General features: G+C 39.9%; 4 protein-coding genes across 10 annotated transcripts; all 4 read right to left on the reverse strand.

Moving 5' to 3' along the window:
• Nucleotides 1-544: 544 nt before the first annotated feature.
• Nucleotides 545-4,225, reverse strand: LOC120487774 (uncharacterized). Its single transcript, XM_039684154.2, has 4 exons — nucleotides 3,872-4,225; nucleotides 3,238-3,405; nucleotides 2,681-3,059; nucleotides 545-2,044 (listed from the first exon to the last, which is right to left on the reverse strand). Exons 2-4 carry the CDS (start codon nucleotides 3,403-3,405, stop codon nucleotides 633-635), a joined length of 1,959 nt encoding a protein of 652 aa, XP_039540088.2. The 5' UTR covers nucleotides 3,872-4,225; the 3' UTR covers nucleotides 545-632.
• A 650-nt stretch (nucleotides 4,226-4,875) lies between these two features.
• Nucleotides 4,876-10,454, reverse strand: LOC120487891 (uncharacterized). Of its 4 annotated transcripts, XM_039684321.2 has the most exons (4): nucleotides 10,204-10,454; nucleotides 9,226-9,262; nucleotides 8,388-8,600; nucleotides 4,876-6,274 (listed from the first exon to the last, which is right to left on the reverse strand). In XM_039684321.2, the coding sequence occupies exons 2-4, from the start codon at nucleotides 9,239-9,241 to the stop codon at nucleotides 4,986-4,988; spliced, it is 1,518 nt and encodes a 505-aa protein (XP_039540255.2). In that variant the 5' UTR covers nucleotides 9,242-9,262; nucleotides 10,204-10,454; the 3' UTR covers nucleotides 4,876-4,985. The 4 variants fall into 4 exon arrangements, with proteins under 4 accessions (XP_039540255.2, XP_039540266.2, XP_088988862.1 ...); XM_039684332.2 differs by lacking the exon at nucleotides 9,226-9,262; XM_089132736.1 differs by having other exon boundaries at nucleotides 8,388-9,262.
• Nucleotides 10,455-10,674: 220 nt separating this feature from the next.
• LOC120487766 (uncharacterized) lies at nucleotides 10,675-16,816 on the reverse strand. Of its 3 annotated transcripts, none has more exons than XM_039684143.2 (4): nucleotides 16,777-16,816; nucleotides 16,158-16,325; nucleotides 15,438-15,960; nucleotides 10,675-14,225 (listed from the first exon to the last, which is right to left on the reverse strand). In XM_039684143.2, the coding sequence occupies exons 2-4, from the start codon at nucleotides 16,323-16,325 to the stop codon at nucleotides 12,952-12,954; spliced, it is 1,965 nt and encodes a 654-aa protein (XP_039540077.2). In that variant the 5' UTR covers nucleotides 16,777-16,816; the 3' UTR covers nucleotides 10,675-12,951. The 3 variants fall into 3 exon arrangements, with proteins under 3 accessions (XP_039540077.2, XP_088988830.1, XP_088988832.1); XM_089132704.1 differs by having other exon boundaries at nucleotides 16,158-16,352; nucleotides 16,777-16,813; XM_089132706.1 differs by lacking the exon at nucleotides 16,777-16,816 and having other exon boundaries at nucleotides 16,103-16,223.
• Nucleotides 16,817-17,518: 702 nt separating this feature from the next.
• LOC120487832 (uncharacterized) lies at nucleotides 17,519-21,379 on the reverse strand. 2 transcript variants are annotated; one of them, XM_039684251.2, is made up of 3 exons: nucleotides 20,969-21,379; nucleotides 20,312-20,861; nucleotides 17,519-19,066 (listed from the first exon to the last, which is right to left on the reverse strand). In XM_039684251.2, the coding sequence occupies exons 1-3, from the start codon at nucleotides 21,170-21,172 to the stop codon at nucleotides 18,066-18,068; spliced, it is 1,755 nt and encodes a 584-aa protein (XP_039540185.2). In that variant the 5' UTR covers nucleotides 21,173-21,379; the 3' UTR covers nucleotides 17,519-18,065. The 2 variants fall into 2 exon arrangements, with proteins under 2 accessions (XP_039540185.2, XP_039540177.2); XM_039684243.2 differs by having other exon boundaries at nucleotides 20,312-20,873; nucleotides 20,969-21,377.
• Between the last annotated feature and the right edge of the window lie 602 nt (nucleotides 21,380-21,981).

A 21,981-nucleotide genomic window follows, 5' to 3' on the forward strand; every position in this document is an offset into this window, starting at 1 on the left:
GTACTTCGTCAGTTTCCACAAGCATTTTCAACTGTTACTTCAACAAGCTTTCTTGAGCAGTAAATCAGCGTATTAGAATGATTTCTGAAAGATCATGCAACACTGAAGACTGGGGTAACGACCAGTCAAAGCTGCTTTGACTCACTGAAAAACAAACATTTGAATATAAATTCAATAGAAAACAGTAATTTTAAATTACATTATTTTAAATTTTAAATTACATTTTTAATCGCCCGAGCTCTTGGTCTTCACTCGAGGAGTTGGTCTTCACTCGAGGAGTTGGTCCACGCCCTTAAATTTAGCACAGCAAAGCCTATAGTCTGCAAATGACTAAAATCTAAACTAAGCAACGAGGTATTTAAGCCAGTACTTATGCACCTTACAAAGTTGATCTACTTACGCACTCACTTAGCAATAAGTATCATTCAAGAGATTAAAGTGATACACACACTTGAATCCAATACCAAACATTGATCAGGACATTACAGAGAATTTAAAGTTGTCAAAAAGAAAGGATCCAGAGGATTCATTTCTACACAGTAAATAATGTTCCACAGATATTGTGGTTTTAGGTTTTACTTTTTACAAACATAAAATAACGTTCCCATAACACTAAAAATAATGACACGAAGCTATGATGATTCTGGAGCAGCGTGTTTCTTCTGGTGAGTCTGAAAACCCCATTTAAAAGCGAATCTCTCGCCACAGATGGAGCAGTGGTAAGGTTTCTCTCCTGTATGCCATCGATCATGGATCTTCAGGTCACTTGATCGGGTGAAATTCCTGTCACATTGTGTGCATTTAAAAGGTTTCTCTCCTGTATGAATCCTCTTGTGTATTTTTAAGTCACTTAGCTTATAAAATCCCTTCCCACAATAACTACAGTGATACGGTCTTTCTCCAGTGTGAACTCTCAGATGGACTTTGAATGAATATGGACTAGCAAAGCTCTTCCCGCAGAAGGAGCACAGGTACGGTTTCTCTCCGGTGTGAATCCTCTCATGGGTTTTCCGGTGAGTCGAATGATGGAAACGTTTCTCACAGTGTGAACACTGATACGGTTTGAATTCATTGTGTATTTTTTTGTGTGCCTTTAGATAAGTTGAGTTTGTAAAGGTTTTCTCACATTCACTGCACTGAAACGGCCTCTCCTTGGTGTGTGCTAGTGGAAGTTTATTCGGTTTAGATTCCTGGTTGAAGCTCTTCTCACATTGAGGGTACTCGATCAGACTCTCATTGGCGTGTATGAGTAGATGTTTCTTCAGTTTACATCCCTCTTTGTAGCTCTTCTCGCAGTGAGGACACTTGTACGGCCTCTCACTGGAGTGTGTAAGTAGATGGTTCTTCAGAGACGATCCCTGGTTGAAGCTCTTCTCGCAGTGAGGACACTTGTACAGCCTTTTATTGCTGTGTATGAGTTGATGACACTTCAGACCCCATTCCTGGTTGAAGCTCTTTTCACATTGAGCGCACTTGTACGGCCTCTCATTGGTGTGTATGAGTAGATGTTTATTCAGATGGGATCTCTGGTTGAAGCTCTTCTCACATTCACTGCACTTGTACGGCCTCTCATTCGTGTGTGTGCGTACATGGCTCCTCAGACCCGATCTCAAGCTGAAGTTCTTCTCACAGTGAGGGCATTTGTACGGCTTTTCGCCAGTGTGGCTTCGCTTATGCATTGAAAGTTGTTGTGTGGTGCGGAAACACTTGTCGCACTCGCTGCAGTGGAAAGTCTTTTTGCTGTGCGTCTTAATATGAGCTCTCATATTCTGAGCAGTGGTGAAAAAATCCTTCCCGCACTGTTCGCAGCGAAACTCCTCCTTCACGGTGTGCTCTTTTGAATGAAGTCTCCTCTCTTTTGAGGTAGGAAAGCTGATGTCGCATCTTGTGCAGGTGAAGTCTTTCTGTTCTGTGTGTTTTATGTCATTTCCGGCTAAATTTTCCTGTTTGCTGAATGTTTTTCCACAGGAGAATCTCTTTCTTGTCTGTCGCTGTTTGGATGTAGAGGCAGTTTCTTCATCAGAAGATGAACCAGCATTGTCCTCTGAAAAGAACATAATGACCATGAAATATCGAAGTTTTTCTGTAAATTTTATATCTGAATTTTGATCAGTAAGGCTCCAGTAATAGTTAATAATAGTTTTTGATCGAAAGAGAAGAGAAGTCGTTTTGAGGGGGGAGGGAAGGCCAACGTATTTGATTAAAGATTATAACGGTACATGAATTTTTTAAAAATAATGAAGTGCACAGATAAATCATTTATAATAAACACTACATTACATAAAAAAACACGAATGGTAAAATTTGATTTCATGACGACTTTAACAACGTTAGCATTGGCTTGACTACATGTAATGTCCTTAGAACGCAAGGGTGATGTTCGGTCAATCAGCGAACACTAACAGTTCCTATTGTGCTGAGTAAGGGGCCGTTCACATATGGCGTTTTAAAAAAGAGGAGAAGGCGCGGCTGTGGCCCCGTGAGGTATGTCGGTCATATAACACTTGTTTTGCAATCACGTAAACGCTACATTCAGATTCATCAATCGGAGTAAATTCAGTCCGATTGAAACAAAATTTGTGCATGTTAACGTAGCCACTGTGATATTTTACACACGTTGAGCTCACAATGTGAATTAAATAATAGTAATTCTGTTCATTCATTATAAAATGAAACATACCTGAAGGAACAAAGTCATCAACAACATCATTCTGATCTTCATCTTCATAATTCTCATCATCATTCTGATCTTCATCAACATTATTATCCTGATCTTCATCTTCATCCTCCTCCTCCTCCTTAAAGCTCTGTTGTTGTTGTTCCTCTGATGTGGTTTCTTCTCCTCGTCTCTCTATCAGGTACCTGCAGTCCTCCAGTTTGACGGAGCACATCTTCATCTGCAGTTCTCCAGCGTTACAGTCAGAGGTTTGATCAGTGGATCCATGATCCTGAGCGTCAGTATAACACAGTAAAGTGAGGCTGAGCTCTGAGTCCTGTGTGTCTCTGGATCTCCAGACTGAATCCTGAGCTTCTGTCCCATCAGTCACACACACTGAAACCTGACAAAAATAGATAAACAAAGAACAACCTGTTGATTTTAGCCTCATTACTCAGGTTATATCGATTAGTTAGCATGTTTTGCTGCTGGATTAATTAGTGATGTGCATGAGAAATGTGAAGCTGCTAAACAACTTTGGTTTGATTGAGCTGAAGGATGAAATGATGAGCTGCTCAAACCTCTCTGTTGGGTTTGTCTCCTCTTTCTCTCAGCTTTGCCTCCAGTGACGCCACCTCTTTCTTCAGCTGACAGATTTCAGTGATGAAATCCTCAATATCCAGCATGGACAGATCCGTTCCCACCGATTTACAGCAGTTCACATCCATCTGCACTCTCATGGTCAACATCTGAAGACATCATCATTATTACAGGATGCATTTGTAATGAACGGACACTGATTTAAACTCAAAATATTTTGGAGAATATTCATAAATGTTTATTTTTAGAGGTAAAATTGCATGACCGTTTACATAGTTTCAGTATTAATTCAGCACAAACCTGGAATATTTTCATTACATGTATAACTCATACTGGATATTATCAGATTCCTACAAATTTCATCAGAAAACATGACATTTTTAAAAACATGCAGCACTAAAAATTAAGCATTGTGATATTTATTACCAATACCATGGTTAAAAAATGGTTACTGTAATGAAACAACAGGACATGGTTACTCTTGTAAAACCAATGTAATTTTTTCAGGCAAATGGACAAAGAAAGCTTCAGCTAAACTCATTAAAGCTAGGACAAAAACAAGAAGAAGCACATGAGGTAAAACGCATAACAATGTAAAATAGACTAAACACTTACCGTCTGATCGCTCCAGTCAGTCGTCTTTCTTTAGTTTCTTCAGTGGTTATACCGCTGGACTAAATAACGCCACAGCGCCTTCTACAGTACGAGCGATAAAAGTAAGAGGATCTACAGTGTACACCAAACCTATTTTCCCAGTCAGTGGCGTTTCCAAGAGACTCATAAACTATCATAATTTTATGTGATTATTAAGAAAATTGATGAACGAATGTTAGTAAATCAGCTGTTAATCGAAATTACCGCTCATTTTTTTTTTAAATGACTGAGTTCGCGGCTTTACGCGGTCAGTCAGCCAGTAAATCAAAATTACCGTTAATATTTGAATTACGCGAGTTCGCGGCTTTCTGTGAAAGAAAGGAGAAAGCGCGCTCAGCCAGATATCAGAGGAAGGTGTCAGAGGCTGAATTAAAGGAGGGTACATGTTCCAGACGCTCTCTGTTTGAAATAAATGCTGTTCTTCACTTCTGTTGTTGAATCCTAAATAAAACACTGTCATTTTCTACACTTTATTAAGCAGCACAAGCATTTTAAACTGCTATAAAAAGCCTAATAAGAAAGATTTCCTGAGCAGCAGATCAGCATACTAGAAAGATTTCTGAAGGGCCATGTGACATTGAAGACGAAAAACAACATTTTAATAGTTTCAAATAGAATATTATACAGTATTTGAAAACATCTGTCTTGGCGAGTATTCACGCAAACATTATCTGTTATGTCTTAAATTAAGATTTGGTTTACTGTCTGGGAAAACACATCTGATGTGTAACATTATCTGTGCAGTAGAGTAATATAGGCTGTCTGTTTCATTAGTGTTAATTAAGGTATCATCAGGAAAAAAGGTTGAATATATATTTTTCCTAAATATATTTGGTTTTAAGTTTGTATGGCAAATTTGGTGTTATTAGGGATTTTAAGGTATGGTTGCTTAGTTTTTTACCTCGAATTTCCTCTAAATTGACTTTGCTGACTCAAACAGATCCCACTCCAACAAATTATTATCATTTTGAAGGGTTTTTTTATTAAGAATGTGAAAATAACAATAACAATTTTGTTATATTTTGCTCATTGCAACTCATTTTGCCAGCACGGGTCACACAGTGACACGATGAAGCTATGATGATTGTAAAACAGCGTGTTTCTTCCGGTGAGTCTGAAAACCCCATTTAAAAGAGAATCTCTCACCACAGATGGAGCAGCGGTAAGGTTTCTCTCCTGTATGCATTCGTTCATGGACCTTCAGGTCACTTGATCGAGCAAAAGTCTTGTCACAATGTGAGCATTTAAAAGGTCTTTCTCCTGTATGAGTCCTCTTGTGTATTTTTAAGTCACTTGGCTTGTAAAAACTTCTCCCACAATCACCACAGTGATAAGGTCTTTCTCCAGTGTGAACTCTCTGATGAATTCTGAAAGAAAATGGAGTCGCAAAGCTCTTCCCGCAGAAGGAGCACAGGTACGGTTTCTCTCCTGTGTGAGTCCTCTCATGGGTTTTCCGGTGAGTCGAATGATGGAAACGTTTCTCACAGTGTGAACACGGAAACGGTTTGACTTCAGAGTGTATTTTTTGGTGTTCCTTCAAAGATTTTGGCTTTGTAAAGGTTTTCTCACATTCACTGCACTTGTACGGCCTCTCATTGGTGTGTGTGAGTAGATGTTCACTCAAATTAGATCGCTCATTGAAGCTCTTCTCACAGTGAGGACACTGATATGTAATCTCATTGGTGTGTGTGAATAGATGGTTCTTCTGGTACGTCCTCTTTTTGGTGTGAATGAATAGATGTTTTCTCAGATTAGATCCATCTCTGAAGCTCTTTTCGCAGTGAGGACACTTGTACGGCTTCTCATTGGTGTGTATGCGTAGATGGCTCCTCAGATGGGATCCCTGGTTGAAGCTCTTCTCGCAGTGAGGACACTTGTACGGCCTTTCATTGGTGTGTGTGAGTAGATGGCTCTTCAGAATTGATTTCTTTTTGAAGCTCTTCTCACATTCACAGCACTTGTACGGCCTCTCATCGCTGTGCACGAGTAGATGGTTCTTCAGAATCCATCCCTGGGTGAAGCTCTTCTCACAGTGAGGGCATTGGTACACTGGTTCTTCCCTGTCCGTATGAGTCGTCTTATGACGGTAGAAACAAGAAGAGGAATTAAATTTCTTCCCACACTGATCACAATGAAACTCTTTCTTCTTGTGCTGTTTTGAATGACGTCTCTTCTCTTCTGAGGTAGAAAAGCTGATGTCACATCTCTTGCAGGTGAAGTCTTTCTGTTCTGTGTGTTTCCTCTTACGTCTCGCTAAATGATCCTGTTTGCTGAATGGTTTTCCACAGGAGAATCTCTTTCTTGTCTGTCGCACTTTGGACATAGAGGCAGTTTCTCCATCAGAAGATGAACCAGCGTCATCATCTGAAAGGAACATAATGGGCATAAAATATAAACTGGGGACATCATAGCTATAATATCACCCCTTTAAATCACAGACTTTGCAGAGTGTCTATGTGAAATTTCAGCTCAAAATACCACACAGGTAATTTTTTAGCATGTTAAAATTGTCCCTTTTTGAGGGTGAGCAAAAACACATTGTTTTGTGTGTGTCCCTTTAAATGGAAATGAGCTTCGGCGTCGGTGGGCAAATTATGTAATGGCTCTTTCCACTGAGCGGTACGGTACGCAATTATTTGCGTTTCCACTGTCAAAAGTTGTGAATAGTACCAAAATGCCAAACTAAATGCCGGTACTAAAAGGTGGAGCTAGACTCACTGCAGAACGTTGATTGGTTGACAGGGAATCGTCACTTGCGTGTGCTACAAGGAGAATGACAACATTAGAAGCGCCATTTTTTAAACATAGAGTTGAAATATAATACTACTTTTATTGTGTCACGAATTGTAGTTTTAAGAGTTTTTCATGCGAGAATGTAGTTGTTTAAAGCCCAAATCATTGGAAACGCCTAATGTCGGCGCTTGTCTTTTTGTGACAAACATGCCGAGAAGCAAGAACAGGATCTGCTGTATGCCATCCATTGTTGTTTACTATTTCGCTTTCTTCTTCATGTGAAATTACGTCGATCACTTCTTTACGGCAAACACCACGCCTATCAAGTAAGAGTACTGTTGGCGTTGGAAACGTTGGTTGGATCATGGTTTGCCGACCCGAACCGTACTGTACAGGCCAATTTATACTTCTGCGTCAAGGGTACGCACATAGGCGACGCCATCGTGAGCATTTATACTTCTGCGTTCAGGTCTTGGTTGCTCTGCAATACTACTCCGAAATGCTAGTTGGCGGCAGAGAGTTTGAATGTTCCACTGTGTTTAGATTCCTCGCGGCTAGGTTACTACAAGCAATGGCGACTGAAAGAGAGCGGATCATGTTGGAGTTGGAGCTTATTGAGGTGGAAAAACAGTTAACTTTAGTGAAATTACAAAAACTAAAAGGCAGAAACGAAAGATGATGTCGAGGAGATGGTACGTGCGGAAATGCATAGGAGGAAATGCGATGCTACCAAAGCCTAGTTCACACTACGTGATTTTAAGCCCGATTTAAGCCCGATTTGCAAATCGTTGAGTCGCCGACAAGTCAGGGTGTTATCGCGTGCAAATCGCGGGCGATTAGCGGACGATTAACGCTCGCCAACCGTTAGTGTGAAAGAGCCAACAACGCATCAGAGACAGCTCGCAGACACCTCGCAGACAGGTCACCGAGCTCAGAAAAATATCTAGCATGCTAGATATCTCGAGCAGTCGCGCGACTCAATCTCAGTGATGTCATGAGTACAGCCAATCATAGCAACGCATGGGTTGAGGACACCAGGTAAATCTTACTTTTTCTTTTTTGCATTTTTTTTTTCTCAGAGCAGATCGTCAAGCAAACAGTGTGCAGCACTAGTTTCTGTCTGACGTCCATATTCGCGTGTTGTGTTCTTCTCTGCAGTTTCGCGTCATTTCTGGTTCGTTTTATTGCGTGGTTTTTCGTTACAAAACATGGTTTCTAGACCAGATAGAATCGTGTTGTTGTCAACTCGTTATTTGTTTGATTATTTTCAGGATTTAGACCGTACTATAGTACTGTAACAGCTCTCATTGAGTCACAAATGATATGCTCTTATCACCTGATCGTGGTTGTATCTCTATGTAGTGCGTTGTTAACTCGTGTAGTGAGTTACCTCCTGTTGTGGATCAATCACGTTGTGTTGTGTGGTGTGAACAGCTAAACAACTTGAACACTCATGATTTCACTGAGAGCAAGTCATGTAGTGTGAACCGCACAGTTCAGCCCGACATTTTAAAATCATGTAGTGTGAACTAGGCACAAGCTGACCAATCACAGATCTTGCGGTACGCGACGTCGCGACGTGTAGTTACATTTTTGAGGAGGTGCGCATCAGGCTACGGCGAAGGGTACGCGGTATGGGACGCGTCTGTGCGTATGCTACACCGTACCTACTGCGCGCACCCTACGCAGAAGTATAAATTGGCCTTAACGCTCAGTGGAAACGAGCCATTAATGAAGAACAAACCTGTCAGAACTAAGTCATTATCATCAACATCCACAATCTTATCTTCATCCTCCTCTTCCTCATGGCTCTGTTGTTGTTGTTCCTCTGCTGTGGTTTCTTCTCCTCGTCTCTCTATCAGGTTCCTGCAGTCCTCCAGTTTGACGGAGCACATCTTCATCTGCAGTTCTCCAGCATTACAGTCAGAGGTTTGATCAGCGGATCCATGATCCTGAGCTAAAACACAGTAAAGACATGTACATGATTGGTTGGAACACTATTTATTTTGGTTTTGAATGGTTGGTGAACCCAATTGTTTTTGTGTGCAGATCTCAGATCCTAGGCTGCCTACAGAGAGGCGTTTTTCTTTTTGACGGCCTGCTTATGGGGCGGGCAGCTACTAGCTACCGGATCGTTAAGAAAGATAAGATGAATGTGATCATTTATGTTTTGGTCTTTTCTGGGCCTGAAATCGCTGATAACAACCTTTAAAGTCTTTACTTTCCTGTGTTAGATTAAAATGTCCTCTCATTGAAAGAAAGATATTTTGAGAAGAGTCTCCTGTTTATCATCAGATTCGTAGTATTGTGATCACAGTTTTTCAGTTCGGTTTGAATATCGTTACACCTCTAATTACGCATGAAATCGCATTACAGTAGGGAGTTCAAATCATGTAAAAACATAAGGAACGTGTTTAAAAGCAGTTTCCGTGCAGAACGCACGCAACACAGATCAAAGATACGGACTGGAGAAAGTGTGCGGGGGGTGGTCATGACATTTTAATCTGAGACGTGCATAAGAAATGATACGCTAACTAAACTTTGGTTTGAGCTGAAGGGTGAAATGATGCGTTCTCATTTACAGCAGATCACATCCATCTGCGCTCACATTGGCAACACCTGAAGACAAACACAACATCATTATTAAAAGAAGCATTTATAATGGACTGCCACTGTTTGTTTGCATACGAATGAACAAGAACAGAACTACATAGAACTGACTTAAAGAAGTTAACATTTCATTTCTGAGAATATTCAAAATTATTTATTATGTGTTTATGGGTCTTAATTCTAATATTGAGCCAGCACAGGGTAGGATTATTATTTAATGTCTTACAATCAGATATTAATCACGATATTGCCAGATAAATTTCTACTAATTTTTCCCGAACCGTGAAAACTTTTAAAGCAAAGCATTTATAATTATTTTTACCATGGTAAGTACAAAACAAACAAAAAGACATGTTATTTATGGTAAAACTGTGGTCATAAAAATGGTAGTCAAATGGCCAAAACCATGGCTACTTTCACTATAACAAAACCATGTTCATACATTGAGAGGGCGAGGAAAAGCTTTATTTAAAAAATTGTAAAACAAAAGCAAACACATTAACAGCTAAAACAATAAATGTAAAAAAGACTAAATTAGTAGATTCAAAATAGTCTTGCTCCCCGTGTTTTTAAGGATTATATTGGTCAGATAACAGGACTGTACACAAGCTGGTGATTGTAAGGTAAGGTGCCACTAAGAACTACATTTAGCAGCTATCTTTGGTTTTTAGAGGAACACGTGGAATAGACATTCAATGGAGTTGAAAGAAGTAAACAAATAACATGTCATTGTGGTTTCTCAAAAGCTGAAAATATAGTTAATGTTGAATCAAAATTGTGAACATTTATTGCTATTCTGGTATGGTAGTATTTGTGAGTCTATGTCTTTAACTGCAAAAGGGACAAAGGATGAAAATTAGCCATGTTGGCTAAATCTAGCGCATCTTACATATTTTTATGTACTAACAATGTGTACTGTCGCTGATTAAATAAATAAATAAAACACTCACCGTCTGAGAGCTCCAGTCTTGTTTCTTCAGTGGTTTCACTGGCGGCAAAATTACGTCACAGCGCCTCCTATAGTCAGGCGATGGACTATAAGAGTAGATGCTTCACCAAACTGACCCTGCGTTTCAATAAACTCCCTCCCTTCCAAGTTCGCGCTGTCTGTTGGAAATAAACGCTTCCTCGTTAAAATGTCTCCTTTGTTAATCTGTGAAACCTGAAAAAAAAATATTTTATAAACTTCATTAAGCAACACAAGCTTTTTCAACTAAGAATAAGAATGAATTGATAAGCAATAAAGCAAATCAACATTATTTCTGAGTCATGTCACACTGAAGACAGTAAAAGCCAATCAAAATACAGCTTTGACTCAATAAAAAAAGAAATACATTTGCAGACCATTCAGAAGAACCAAGGCAAGAAGCAGGCCAACGACAAACACACACACTCCCTGAGACAAACCAAGAGAGACAACACAAACTTGCAAATTTTATTACATTACAATGCTTTAATGTGTGCTAAGATATTACTTGGTCACTGTCACTATGATTATTGACTAGTAAATAAAGGCTTGATCCCCGTCGCACATGTATACAGACTGCATTAGAGGCATTATGTATATAACTGCATTCTGTTATTGTGATTAAACGCCCCATAAACGCACTTTAATCCAACATCAGACACTGATCTGCACATTACAGAGCACAGAATTACAGATGTTTATCCAGAGGATTCATTTCTACAGTTAATAATGTTCGAGAACAGGGAGTCCAATCCTGCTCCTGGAGGGCTAACGTCCTGCACAGTTCTGCTTTATCACACTTGCCTTTTTTAGTGAGTCTGAAGACCTTTGCAGTGTTCAAAATCACCCCCTATACCCTCACTTCACTATTTCCTACATTAGTATAAATCACTTAAATGAGTGAATGAAAACGAGTGAGTGAATTCAGACACTGACTGCACTGGAAAATCATTTGAAACTCATTTGCAAACTGGCAGCTCCAGTAGTGGGATGAATAGTTTACATCTATAAATCTTATTTAAACAATTCAGTAATCAAAAATTAACTTACAGCTGTATGATATTACGCTGTACCCACATTGGACCTGGGGTTTGGAAAATGGATGGATGATTGAGCTGTGGGCGCCATCTTCTGGATAGATGCAGGAATTTATTCACCGCAACCATCACAGTGCATTATGGGTGTTCTATAGCCGCTGAGTGTACATTATTTGTACACTTGTCATTGAAGTGCATTGTGGGTCCTAGATAACAGACGCCACTACAAATCTCTGTCTATTCAAGTATTTCCCAATTTTAGGGTATAGCGGTGATTTCAGATACAGCTCTTGATTACCTGGTTCAGGTATGTTTAATTACGGTTGAAGCTAAGGGGGCTTTTACACTGGGCTTGTTTGCCGCGATCCGAGCCCGAGAGCGTTTGTTCCCGGCACCCCCCGCAGCGTTGGTCTGGTTTCACACTCAACTTGATTCTAGCGAACCCTGGTGCGTTTTCGTGCATCTTACGTCATCGCAAACGTGCGCGGCGCAAGATAGAAAACAGAACGTGGGTAAAGATTGTGTTTTTTTTTTATTAATTTGCTGCTATTATGCGCTGTTGAGTGAACAATACAGGGGTGCGTTTCCCGAAAGCATCGTTAGACAACTATGGTCGCAAGTTCCGTCGTTTTCCAATAGAGTTCAACGGAAATTGCGACCATAGTTGGCTAACGATGCTTTCGGGAAACGCACCCCAGGTTTACTGTGCGTGTGTCACATAACAGACTGATCTCATGAAGTAGCGCGTGTATGACACGCCAATTCGTATTTCCATTTTTGGCGTGCTATCAAGACGCATAATTGCTTTTCAGCGTGTTTATGAACGCCGTTGACTTGACATTATATAAATATATGACTTACCTCAACCCCGTCCCTAAAGCTAACCGTCACTGGGGTTAATGGCATTTATGACTGTTCCCTTACCATCCTAGGAAAGAAAAAGATATGACTTACCTCAACTCCATCCCTAAACTTAACCGTCACTGGGGTTAATGGCATTTATGACTGGAGATTTGACGGCGTGTACAGACAAGCGGAATGACGCGGACGTTAATGGCGTAGACATGCACACAAACACGCGGATAGCTCAAAATGCGTAGAGATAATACGCCACTTGACTCGAAAGTGGCGTGTACCTGTATGTTTACGCAAGTCATGATGTCATGTTGCACATAAGGTGGACTTCTGCTGCTTGCAAACAGACTCTTTTGATCTGATTCCACGCGCAATGCTCGAATACACTGCAGGCTCACTCTCGCTCGTATCCAAGGTAAATCATCAACACTATCATCCCTTGCAAGCGTTTTATATAACTGAATACATCACAATAAGCTAAAACGCATGCACAGGATACTTTACGTCCTGAACAAGTGTGCGCCCGAATCCGTGTTGCTTTCACATTCACGTGAACCGCGCCACGGTTCGGAAGCAACCAAACTCCTCCAGGTAGTCTCGGGTTCGGTACCCCAGTGCGCACCCGCGTCAACATTCACATTAACGATTTTTCATGCGAACCGTGCCCCGTTCCAAACCAAACTGCCAGTGTGAAAGCCCCCTCACTCTAGACTAGGACAGTTTGGGCACCCCTGTTCAAGACGCATTGTAGTTTTAGTTTTTGTACAACCATGAAATTACGTTCCTACGACACTGCAAGGTGTTTTTTTACACAAGCTAAAAAGGATTACAAGATGAAGCTATGATGATTCTGGAGCAGCGTGTTTCTTCTGGTGAGTCTTAAACCCCCATTTAAAAGAGAATCTCTCGCCACAGATGGAGCAGCGGTAAGGTTTCTCTCCTGTATGCATTCGTTCATGGACCTTCACGGCATTTGATCGAGCAAAAGTCTTGTCACAATGTGAGCATTTAAAAGGTTTTTCTCCTGTATGAACACGCTTGTGCATTTTTAAGTCACTTGGCTTGTAAAATCCCTTCCCACAATAACTACAGTGATACGGTCTTTCTCCAGTGTGAATTCTATGATGAACTTTGAAAGAAAACGGACTAGCAAAGCTCTTCCCGCAGAAGGAGCACAGGTACGGTTTCTCTCCGGTGTGAATCCTCTCATGGGTTTTCCGGTGCGTCGAATGATGGAAACGTTTCTCACAGTGAGAACACTGGTACGGTTTGACTTCAGCGTGTATTTTTTGGTGTTCCTTCAGAGATTTTGGCATTGTAAAGGTTTTCTCACATTTACCGCACTTGTATGGCCTGTCGTTGCTGTGCATGAGTAGATGTTTCTTCAGACTGATTTCGTATTTCATGCTCTTCTTACAGTGAGGGCACTTGTACAGGCTCTCATTGATGCGTGTGCTCTTCTGGTCTGCCTCTTCATTGGTGTGCCTTAATAGATGTCTCCTTAGATGAGATCCATCTCTGAAGCTCTTCTCACATTGAGGGCACTGAAATGGCTTCTCATTGGTGTGTATAAGTAGATGGCTTCTCAGATGGGACGCCTGGTGGAAGCTATTCTCGCAGTGAGGACACTTGAATGGCCTCTCATTGGTGTGTGTGAGTAGATGGCTCTTCAGATGGCCCTTCTGTTTGAAACTCTTCTCACATTCATCGCACTTGTACGGCCTCTCATCGCTGTGCACGAGTAGATGGTTTTTCAGAATCCATCCCTGGGTGAAGCTCTTCTCACATTGAGGGCACTGGTGCAGCTTTTCCTGACTTTGGTCTTCATTGTGAGACGCCTTATGACGGTAGAAACTAGAAGAGGAATTACATTTCTTCCCACACTGATCACAATGAAAATTCTTGTGCTGTTTTGAATGACGTCTCCTCTCGTTTGAGGTAGAAAAGCTGATGTCACATATCTTGCAGGTGAACTCTTTCTGTTCTGTGCGTTTTCTATTACGTTTTGTTAAACGTTTCTTTTTGCTGAATGTTTTTCCACTGTCGGTCACTGTCAGTCGCTCTTTGGATGTAGAGGCAGTTTCTCCATCAGAACATGAACCAGCATTGTCATCTGAAAGGAAAATAATGGGCATAAGTCAAGTCACCTTTATTTATAAAGCTCTTTTTACAATACAAAGTTTAAAAACAGTTTCATAATAATGCAGCAAAGTTTGTTTTATTAAGTTCAGTGATGATTAATTTTTGTTGCAAAAGATTTATCAATTCACACTTAGATGTGAGATGAAAGTCATGTCCAGTCATCATCTATTCACCAAAGAAGCAGAGGTCTTACCACAAATGAAAAGCTCATGCAAAGCATCATCCAGTGTTGTGCCAGAACGCATTCTTCATATTTTAGGTGAACGCGAACTGATCGTACTGTATTACTGCCTGATGAACGTTACTGTGAACTGGCCTTAATATGTAGTGAAAAAACCATCCAATCTGGCAACACAAGCCATGAGTGTCACACCGCGGCTGCCGCATGTGTCATTAAAACAGCATGTAGTTGACGAAGCAGCAAGTATGATCATTTAAACGAGTTTTATGACAAGGTCTGCGAGGATGGGAAAAATCGTACATTTCTGTGCAAACTTTGCCCCCCGATAAAATAATTGCTGTCTGTGGTTGTAAAAAATAGCTCGCACCAACATATGAAAAAAAAGAACTATGAACATTTTGGAACTTGTAAACTTAGTTCAAAATTGTAAAGTATGAACTGTGAACTGAACTATTTTAAAATTCGTTAACTGAACTTTGAACTAGTTCATGTAGAGAGTGATCTTTCCCCAACACTGACCTCATCAATGTAGCATTTTTCTATTGGAAATGTTCTACATATGAATACTGTTGTAAAAATACAAAATATAAACCAAAAAATGTTATTATTATCTTGGGTCGGTACAGTTTTAAAATATCTGGGTCAAACTGACCCGGGAACATCACGAATGTAGCAGTAATTTTGTTTGTATATGTCAAAACACATCAGCATGTTAAATCTTTGCATTTGCAAGAAAAAAAAAAAAAACAATGTTAACCAGTATTTCCAACAACTAGAAAATGTACACGAATCAAACAGCAGAGTCTGATTTAGATGAGTCTGATTTATCGTTTTTTTTTTTTTAATCTATAGCTGGTTTGAATGGAACACGCACATTCATTAGTGGAAGGACAAAACAGATTTGCTTATGGTAAAAGACATAAGCCTTGAATTTATTCAATAGTGCTTGAAAATCACAAAAGGATCACTAAACTTTTCTAGTTAAAAAAGGTAGAAACATACCTGAAGGATCAAAATCTTCATCATCATCATCATTATTCTGATCCTCATCCTCTTCATCCTCCTCCTCCTCCTCCTTAAAGCTCTGTTGTTGTTGTTCCTCTGCTGTGGTTTCTTCTCCTCGTCTCTCTATCAGGTTCCTGCAGTCCTCCAGTTTGACGGAGCACATCTTCATCTGCAGTTCTCCAGCGTTACAGTCAGAGGTTTGATCAGCGGATCCATGATCCTGAGCGTCAGTATAACACAGTAAAGTGAGACTGCATTCTGAGTCTCTGGATCTTTGATCACCGACACTCCACAGCGAATCCTGAGCTTCAGTCCCTTCATCCTCATCATAATCAATGTCATCTTCATCCTCCTCAAGGCTCTGTTGTTGTTGTTGTTCCTCTGCTGTGGTTTCTTCTCCTCGTCTCTCTATCAGGTTCCTGCAGTCCTCCAGTTTGATGGAGCACATCTTCATCTGCCTTTCTCCAGCGTTGCAGTCAGAGGTTTGATCAGGAGATCCATGATCCTGAGCATCAGCATCCTAACAAAATAGATAAACAAATAAAGAACAACCTGTTAATATTTGCCTCATTACTCAGCAGTTATCTCTAGTGGTTATTTTGGTGATTTGTTAGCATATTTTGCTGTTGTCTTAATTTGAGCTGTGCATAAGAAGTGAGTACCAAACAAAACTGTGATTTGATTGAGCTGAAGGATGAAATGATGAGCTGCTCAAACCTCTCTGTCAGGTTTGTCTCCTCTTTCTCTCAGCTTTGCCTCCAGTGACGCCACCTCTTTCTTCAGCTGACAGATTTCAGTGATGAAATCCTCAATATCCAGCATGGACAGATCCGTTCCTACTGATTTACAGCAGTTCACATCCATCTGCACTCTCATGGTCAACATCTGAAGACGAACACAACATGAGCAGAACTAAAGAAAATAACATATTTTTGGAAAATATTTAGAGACATTTCATTTCAAATGTAAATGAATTTTGAGCCACCACAGCTCATTGTTATTATTAAATGTTACAATATTCATTTATTCAGATATTAAACATGATATTATCAGGTCTGCTCGTTTCTCACTAAACTGTAAGGGCTATAAACATCTAGACATACAAATTAAGGATTATCTAAGTATACAAACTACTGTTGACTGCAAATATCATGGTTAAAACGTGGTTTACTGAAGTACAAGAGGACCTTTGTTATGGTTGCTGTAGTAAAACCATGGATCTTTTTGTCATGAAGAGCGGGTGAGAAAAAGCTATATCAAATTAATTAAAAACTAGAGACAGAAAAGAAACAAGTAAGCCGCTAAAATGCATAAATGTAACAGATTAAACACTCACCGTAGGAGAGCTCCAGTTGTCTGTCTTTCTTCGTGCTTTTTCGGGTGGACTACTACATAACGTTACAGCGCCTCCTACAGTACGAGCGGAGTAGAAGAATAGAGGCTTCAAACATAATATCTCTTATTTACAAAAAAAATACCATTGTATTTCACTGACGTTGCAGAGACTAATATATAATGAATATTGACATCGACAAACTTGTTGTTCAGTCAGACTCAGGCGGTCATCAAAATGACCGTTAATATTTGAATGTCGCGAGTTCGCGCCTTTGTAGAAGACAGGAGAAAGCGCGCGCTGATATCTAGAGGCGCACTGTAAAGAAACATACAGGTTCCTGATTTCTGATTGAAATAAATTGTGTTCTTCACTCTCTGTTGATCTGTAATCCTGAAAAAACAGTGTCAGTTTCCACAATTCATTAAACAGTACAGCATTTTCAACAGCGATAATAATAAGAAAGATATCTTTGAGCGGCAAATCAGCATATCTGTGACATGTATGAAGACTGTAACAGCCATTCAAAATACAGACTGAAAATAGAAAAATACAGAACACAGGGAAACAAAAACATTGATTCAAATATAAAACAGTGATTTTAAATTGGAAAATATTACTGTATTTGTTGGTTTTACAGCACCCCCTCCAGCAAAACACATGGAAAAACGTAAATGAAGCAGGCAGGCCACAAACCCATACACACCCTGAGACAAACGGATAGAAATTACACAATAAACTTGCATTATTAATTGCATTAAAGGGCTTTATTGTATGCTGATATATTACTTGGTTACTGGTAAGTACTGGTAAATGCAGACTTGACTTCAATTGCATATTCATACTGACAGTATTTGAGGCTCTGCTGAAAGTTTGTGAACAAGACATTTCAATGATTTCACGAATCACACTTATAAGGAATTGCACTTGTCAATCCCCAAAACACATTACTGTAGAGTATTATTTCATGTAACAAAGTGACAGGGAAATAAGACTCATTTCATGCCATCATGTTTTTCAGTAAGTGATATTGCACACTTGGTTTTCATTCTCCAAATCCACTTTAAATTAGACATTCAGAACCAACAACTCTCAAAGCCACCCTGTAAGTGTTCAGCAAATGGTACAGGAATCGATATGGGAATCGATAAGCAGACTCGACAATGGCATCGATAATTTCTTAACGATGCCCATCCCTACTTTTGGCCATGTGTGTGATGCATGTGACGTACAACCTAGAAGCACTAATCCTCATCTGTCTGCCAGCAACCACCTGTGACAACATGATGAATCTATGATGACTCTGGAACAGCGTGTTTCTTCTGGTGAGTCTTAAAACCCCAGCTAAAAGCGAATCTCTTGTCACAGATGGAGCAGTGGTAAGGTTTCTCTCCAGTATGAACTCGATTATGGCTCTTTAGGTCACTTGATCGAGCAAAAGTCTTGTCACAATGTGAGCATTTAAAAGGTTTCTCTCCTGTATGAATTCTCTGGTGCATTTGTAAGCAACTTGAATTAGTAAATCCCTTCCCACAATCACTACAGTGATAAGGTTTTTCTCCAGTGTGAAATCTCTGATGAACTTTGAAATAAAACGGACTAGCAAAGCTCTTCCCGCAGAAGGAGCACAGGTACGGTTTCTCTCCGGTGTGAATCCTCTCATGGGTTTTCCGGTGCGCTGAATGATAGAAACGTTTCTCACAGTGAGAACACTTTAACGGTTTGACTTCAGAGTGTATTCTTTGGTGTTCCTTCAGATATTTTGAGTCCTTAAAGCTTTTCCCACATTCACTGCACTGGTGCGGCCTCTCATTGGTGTGTGTGAGTAGATGCATCTTTAGATTGTATTCTTGTTTAAAGCTCTTCTCACATTGAAGGCACTGGTACAGCTTTCCCTCCTTGTGGTATTTCTTATGAGTTGAAAGATGTCCTTTGGTGCGGAAATATTTGTTACACTCACTGCATTCGAAAGGTTTTTCACTACTGTGCGACTTCTGTTTATGACGGTATAAAGTAGAAGTGGAATTAAAATTCTCTCCACACTGTTCACAATGAAACTCTTTCTTCTTGTGCTGTTTTGAATGAAGTCTCTTCTCTTCTGAGGTAGAAAATATGATGCCACATATCTTACAGGTAAGGTCATTCTGTTCTGTGTGTGTTCTCTCATGTCTCGCTAAACGTCCCTGTGAGCTCAATGTTTTCCCACAGGTTTCCCAGGAGAAACTCTTCACTGTCCATCGCTCTTTGGATGTAGAGGCAGTTTCTCCATCAGAAGATAAACCAGTGTTTTCATCTGAAAGGAACATAATGGGCATTAAATTTTGAACTGTTTACATAACTTTTAGGGCTGAATGATCATTCAAAATTGTGATATGTCTTAGTATGGTTATCAAACTGCAAAGGCTGTTTTGTACATGCAACTCACAATATGCCATTCTCAGTAGCCACATTTTCAATACCAATGGAAACAAATATCTGTCTATAGTTCGTAGACGTCTATTTCGACGCTAGTCCAAAGCGAATAGGACGCACGAGTCGACTAAAGCCAACGTTTGAAGTGAACCATAAACCTCCATTATATGACTTACAGACTCAAAAAGATTTTGATAGCTTATTTTATGTACTTGCCGACTATTTTTATCATTCAAATTTGGCTAGGTGGCTAATAACACATTTTTCTGTGGTGTGACAATCTCAGAACACACACTTAATTTTGACTTTACAGGGACTTTAAGAATGTTAATTAATGTACACTGTCCCTTTTTTCTAAATAAATAAAAAAATAAATAAGTGGCGGCTCGACTGCAGAACTACATGGGAGACACGCTTGATTCCTGCTGGTTCCTAGTGAGGGGACATTTGAGGCGCTGCGGCAAATTCAATAAATTATAAATAGTTTTTGAGTGTGGCAAATACAATGTGTGGCGGGAGAGCGTGACAAAAGACCGATTGACCGAATGAGTGACTGTCACGCTAAATGCGTGGACCCAGGCAGTGTTCGGTGTTCGGTTGTGGCTAGTGCACATTCTCTCAGACGCACGCTTCAATCCGTTGAGACTCCCTTTTTGATACGGTGAAATCACAAAACATAATGCACACAAATATGTCAGTGTTGTCAGGTTCAGAGGTTTCAAGGTTCAGACCTATCCACCGCTGTACAACAAACCTCTGCATCACGGCACTTTTCCCCCCGCCGGAAGCAATTACCAAACTTATTTATCACATGAATGAACGTAGATATTTTGCGACAGCAAATACAAATGATTCATTATGAAGGCTATATTCAAATAAATTGATGTAAAATTCTCTTCAAAACTATTTAAAAAATTAATGACTGTAGGAGTCAAAATGAATGCTTTTTAATGCCTTTTAAAGCCTTAATTTTAGCAAAAATCTGCAGAAACCCTGTGTACGTCGCGCGTGTGTGTATCAGCAGGACATTCACTGACATCTTTTGTCTTGCCACGAACATAGATAAATTTATTAATGATAAAAGCAATTCTGTTAATTCAACATGTCACAAAAGGAAGAAACATACCTGAAGGAACAAAGTCATCAACATTATCATTCTGATCTTCCTCCTCCTCCTCCTTAAAGCTCTGTTGTTGTTGTTCCTCTGCTGTGGTTTCTTCTCCTCGTCTCTCTATCAGGTTCCTGCAGTCCTCCAGTTTGACGGAGCACATCTTCATCTGCAGTTCTCCAGCGTTACAGTCAGAGGTTTGATCAGCGGATCCATGATCCTGAGCGTCAGTATAACACAGGAATGTGAGGCTGAGCTCTGAGTCCTGTGTGTCTCTGGATCTCTGATCTCTGATACTCCAGAGCGAATCCTGAGCATCTGTCCCATCTTGCTGTTTCTCATTCCCTTTATCCTTATAATAGTCAATCTCCTCCTCCTCCTTCTTAAAGCTCTGTTGTTGTTGTTGATCTGCTGTGGTTTCTTCTCCTCGTCTCTCTATCAGGTTCCTGCAGTCCTCCAGTTTGACAGAGTACATCTTCATCTGCTGTTCTCCAGCGTTACAGTCAGAAGTTTGATCAGCAGATCCATGATCCTGAGCTTCTGTCCCATCAGTCACACACACTGAAACCTTCTCCAGATCCTGACAAACACATCATAGATCAACACAAATAGACAACAACCTGATGATATAAGCTTTAAATTGAGCTGAAGGATGAAATGATGAGCTGCTCAAACCTCTCTGTTGGGTTTGTCTCCTCTTTCTCTCAGCTTTGCCTCCAGTGACGCCACCTCTTTCTTCAGCTGACAGATTTCAGTGATGAAATCCTCAATATCCAGCATGGACAGATCCGTTCCTACTGATTTACAGCAGTTCACATCCATCTGCACTCTCATGGTCAACATCTGGAGACAAACGAGCAGAACTAAAGAAAATTGCATGTTATTTTTGAAGAATATTCAGAAAGATTTAATTTCAGATGTAAATGTGTATGAAGATTATCAAATGTTGCAATATATTCAGACATTAAATATGCTATTGTCAGGTTTCTTGTCTCATTTTTTTACGAAACTGCAAGCGATTTAACAGTAAAAGGCCAAAGCTATAAACTAGAGACAGAAAAGGAACAAGTAAACCAATAAAACGCATAGTATAAAAATAACACTCACCGTCTGAGGCTACCATAGGATGCTATGTCTTTCTTTCTTTAGCGGTTTTACCGGTAGGCTAAATAAAGTCACAGCGCCTCCTACAGTACGGAGTAAAAGAGTAGATGCTTGCTTTACCAACCCTTCTTTTTAAAAATACAATTGTATTTCACTGGCGTTCCCAAGATACTATTACTAAACACTGACATCGATAAACTATAGGCCCTACTATTCAGTCAGCCGGCAAATCAAAATGACCGTTAATATTTGAATTACGCGAGTTCGCGGCTTTCTGTGGAAGAAAAGCGCGCTCAGATATTATTAATTTTAATACATTTAAAGTAGGCTATGACTCCTCTGTATGGATAGAAAAATGTTATATTACAAGAGACAAATTCAGATAGGCTCCTCATGTGTTTCATTATGACATGTTTCAAAAACAATGCATGAAATAATTAGAAATAATGTCTCTTAGAAAAATAAATATATAAATAAAGAAATACCTCCAAATTGAACAAAAATAGCTTTCAAAACTTACAAAAACGAAAACGAGAGGGCGATTTCCGGCAAAACGCTTCTCATTCAACGCAAAGTTGTGAGGA

Source organism: Pimephales promelas, chromosome 6 (genome assembly GCF_988280905.1).
Source record: "Pimephales promelas chromosome 6, fPimPro1.hap1.1, whole genome shotgun sequence".
In the NCBI taxonomy this organism is placed as follows: Eukaryota; Metazoa; Chordata; class Actinopteri; order Cypriniformes; family Leuciscidae; genus Pimephales; species Pimephales promelas.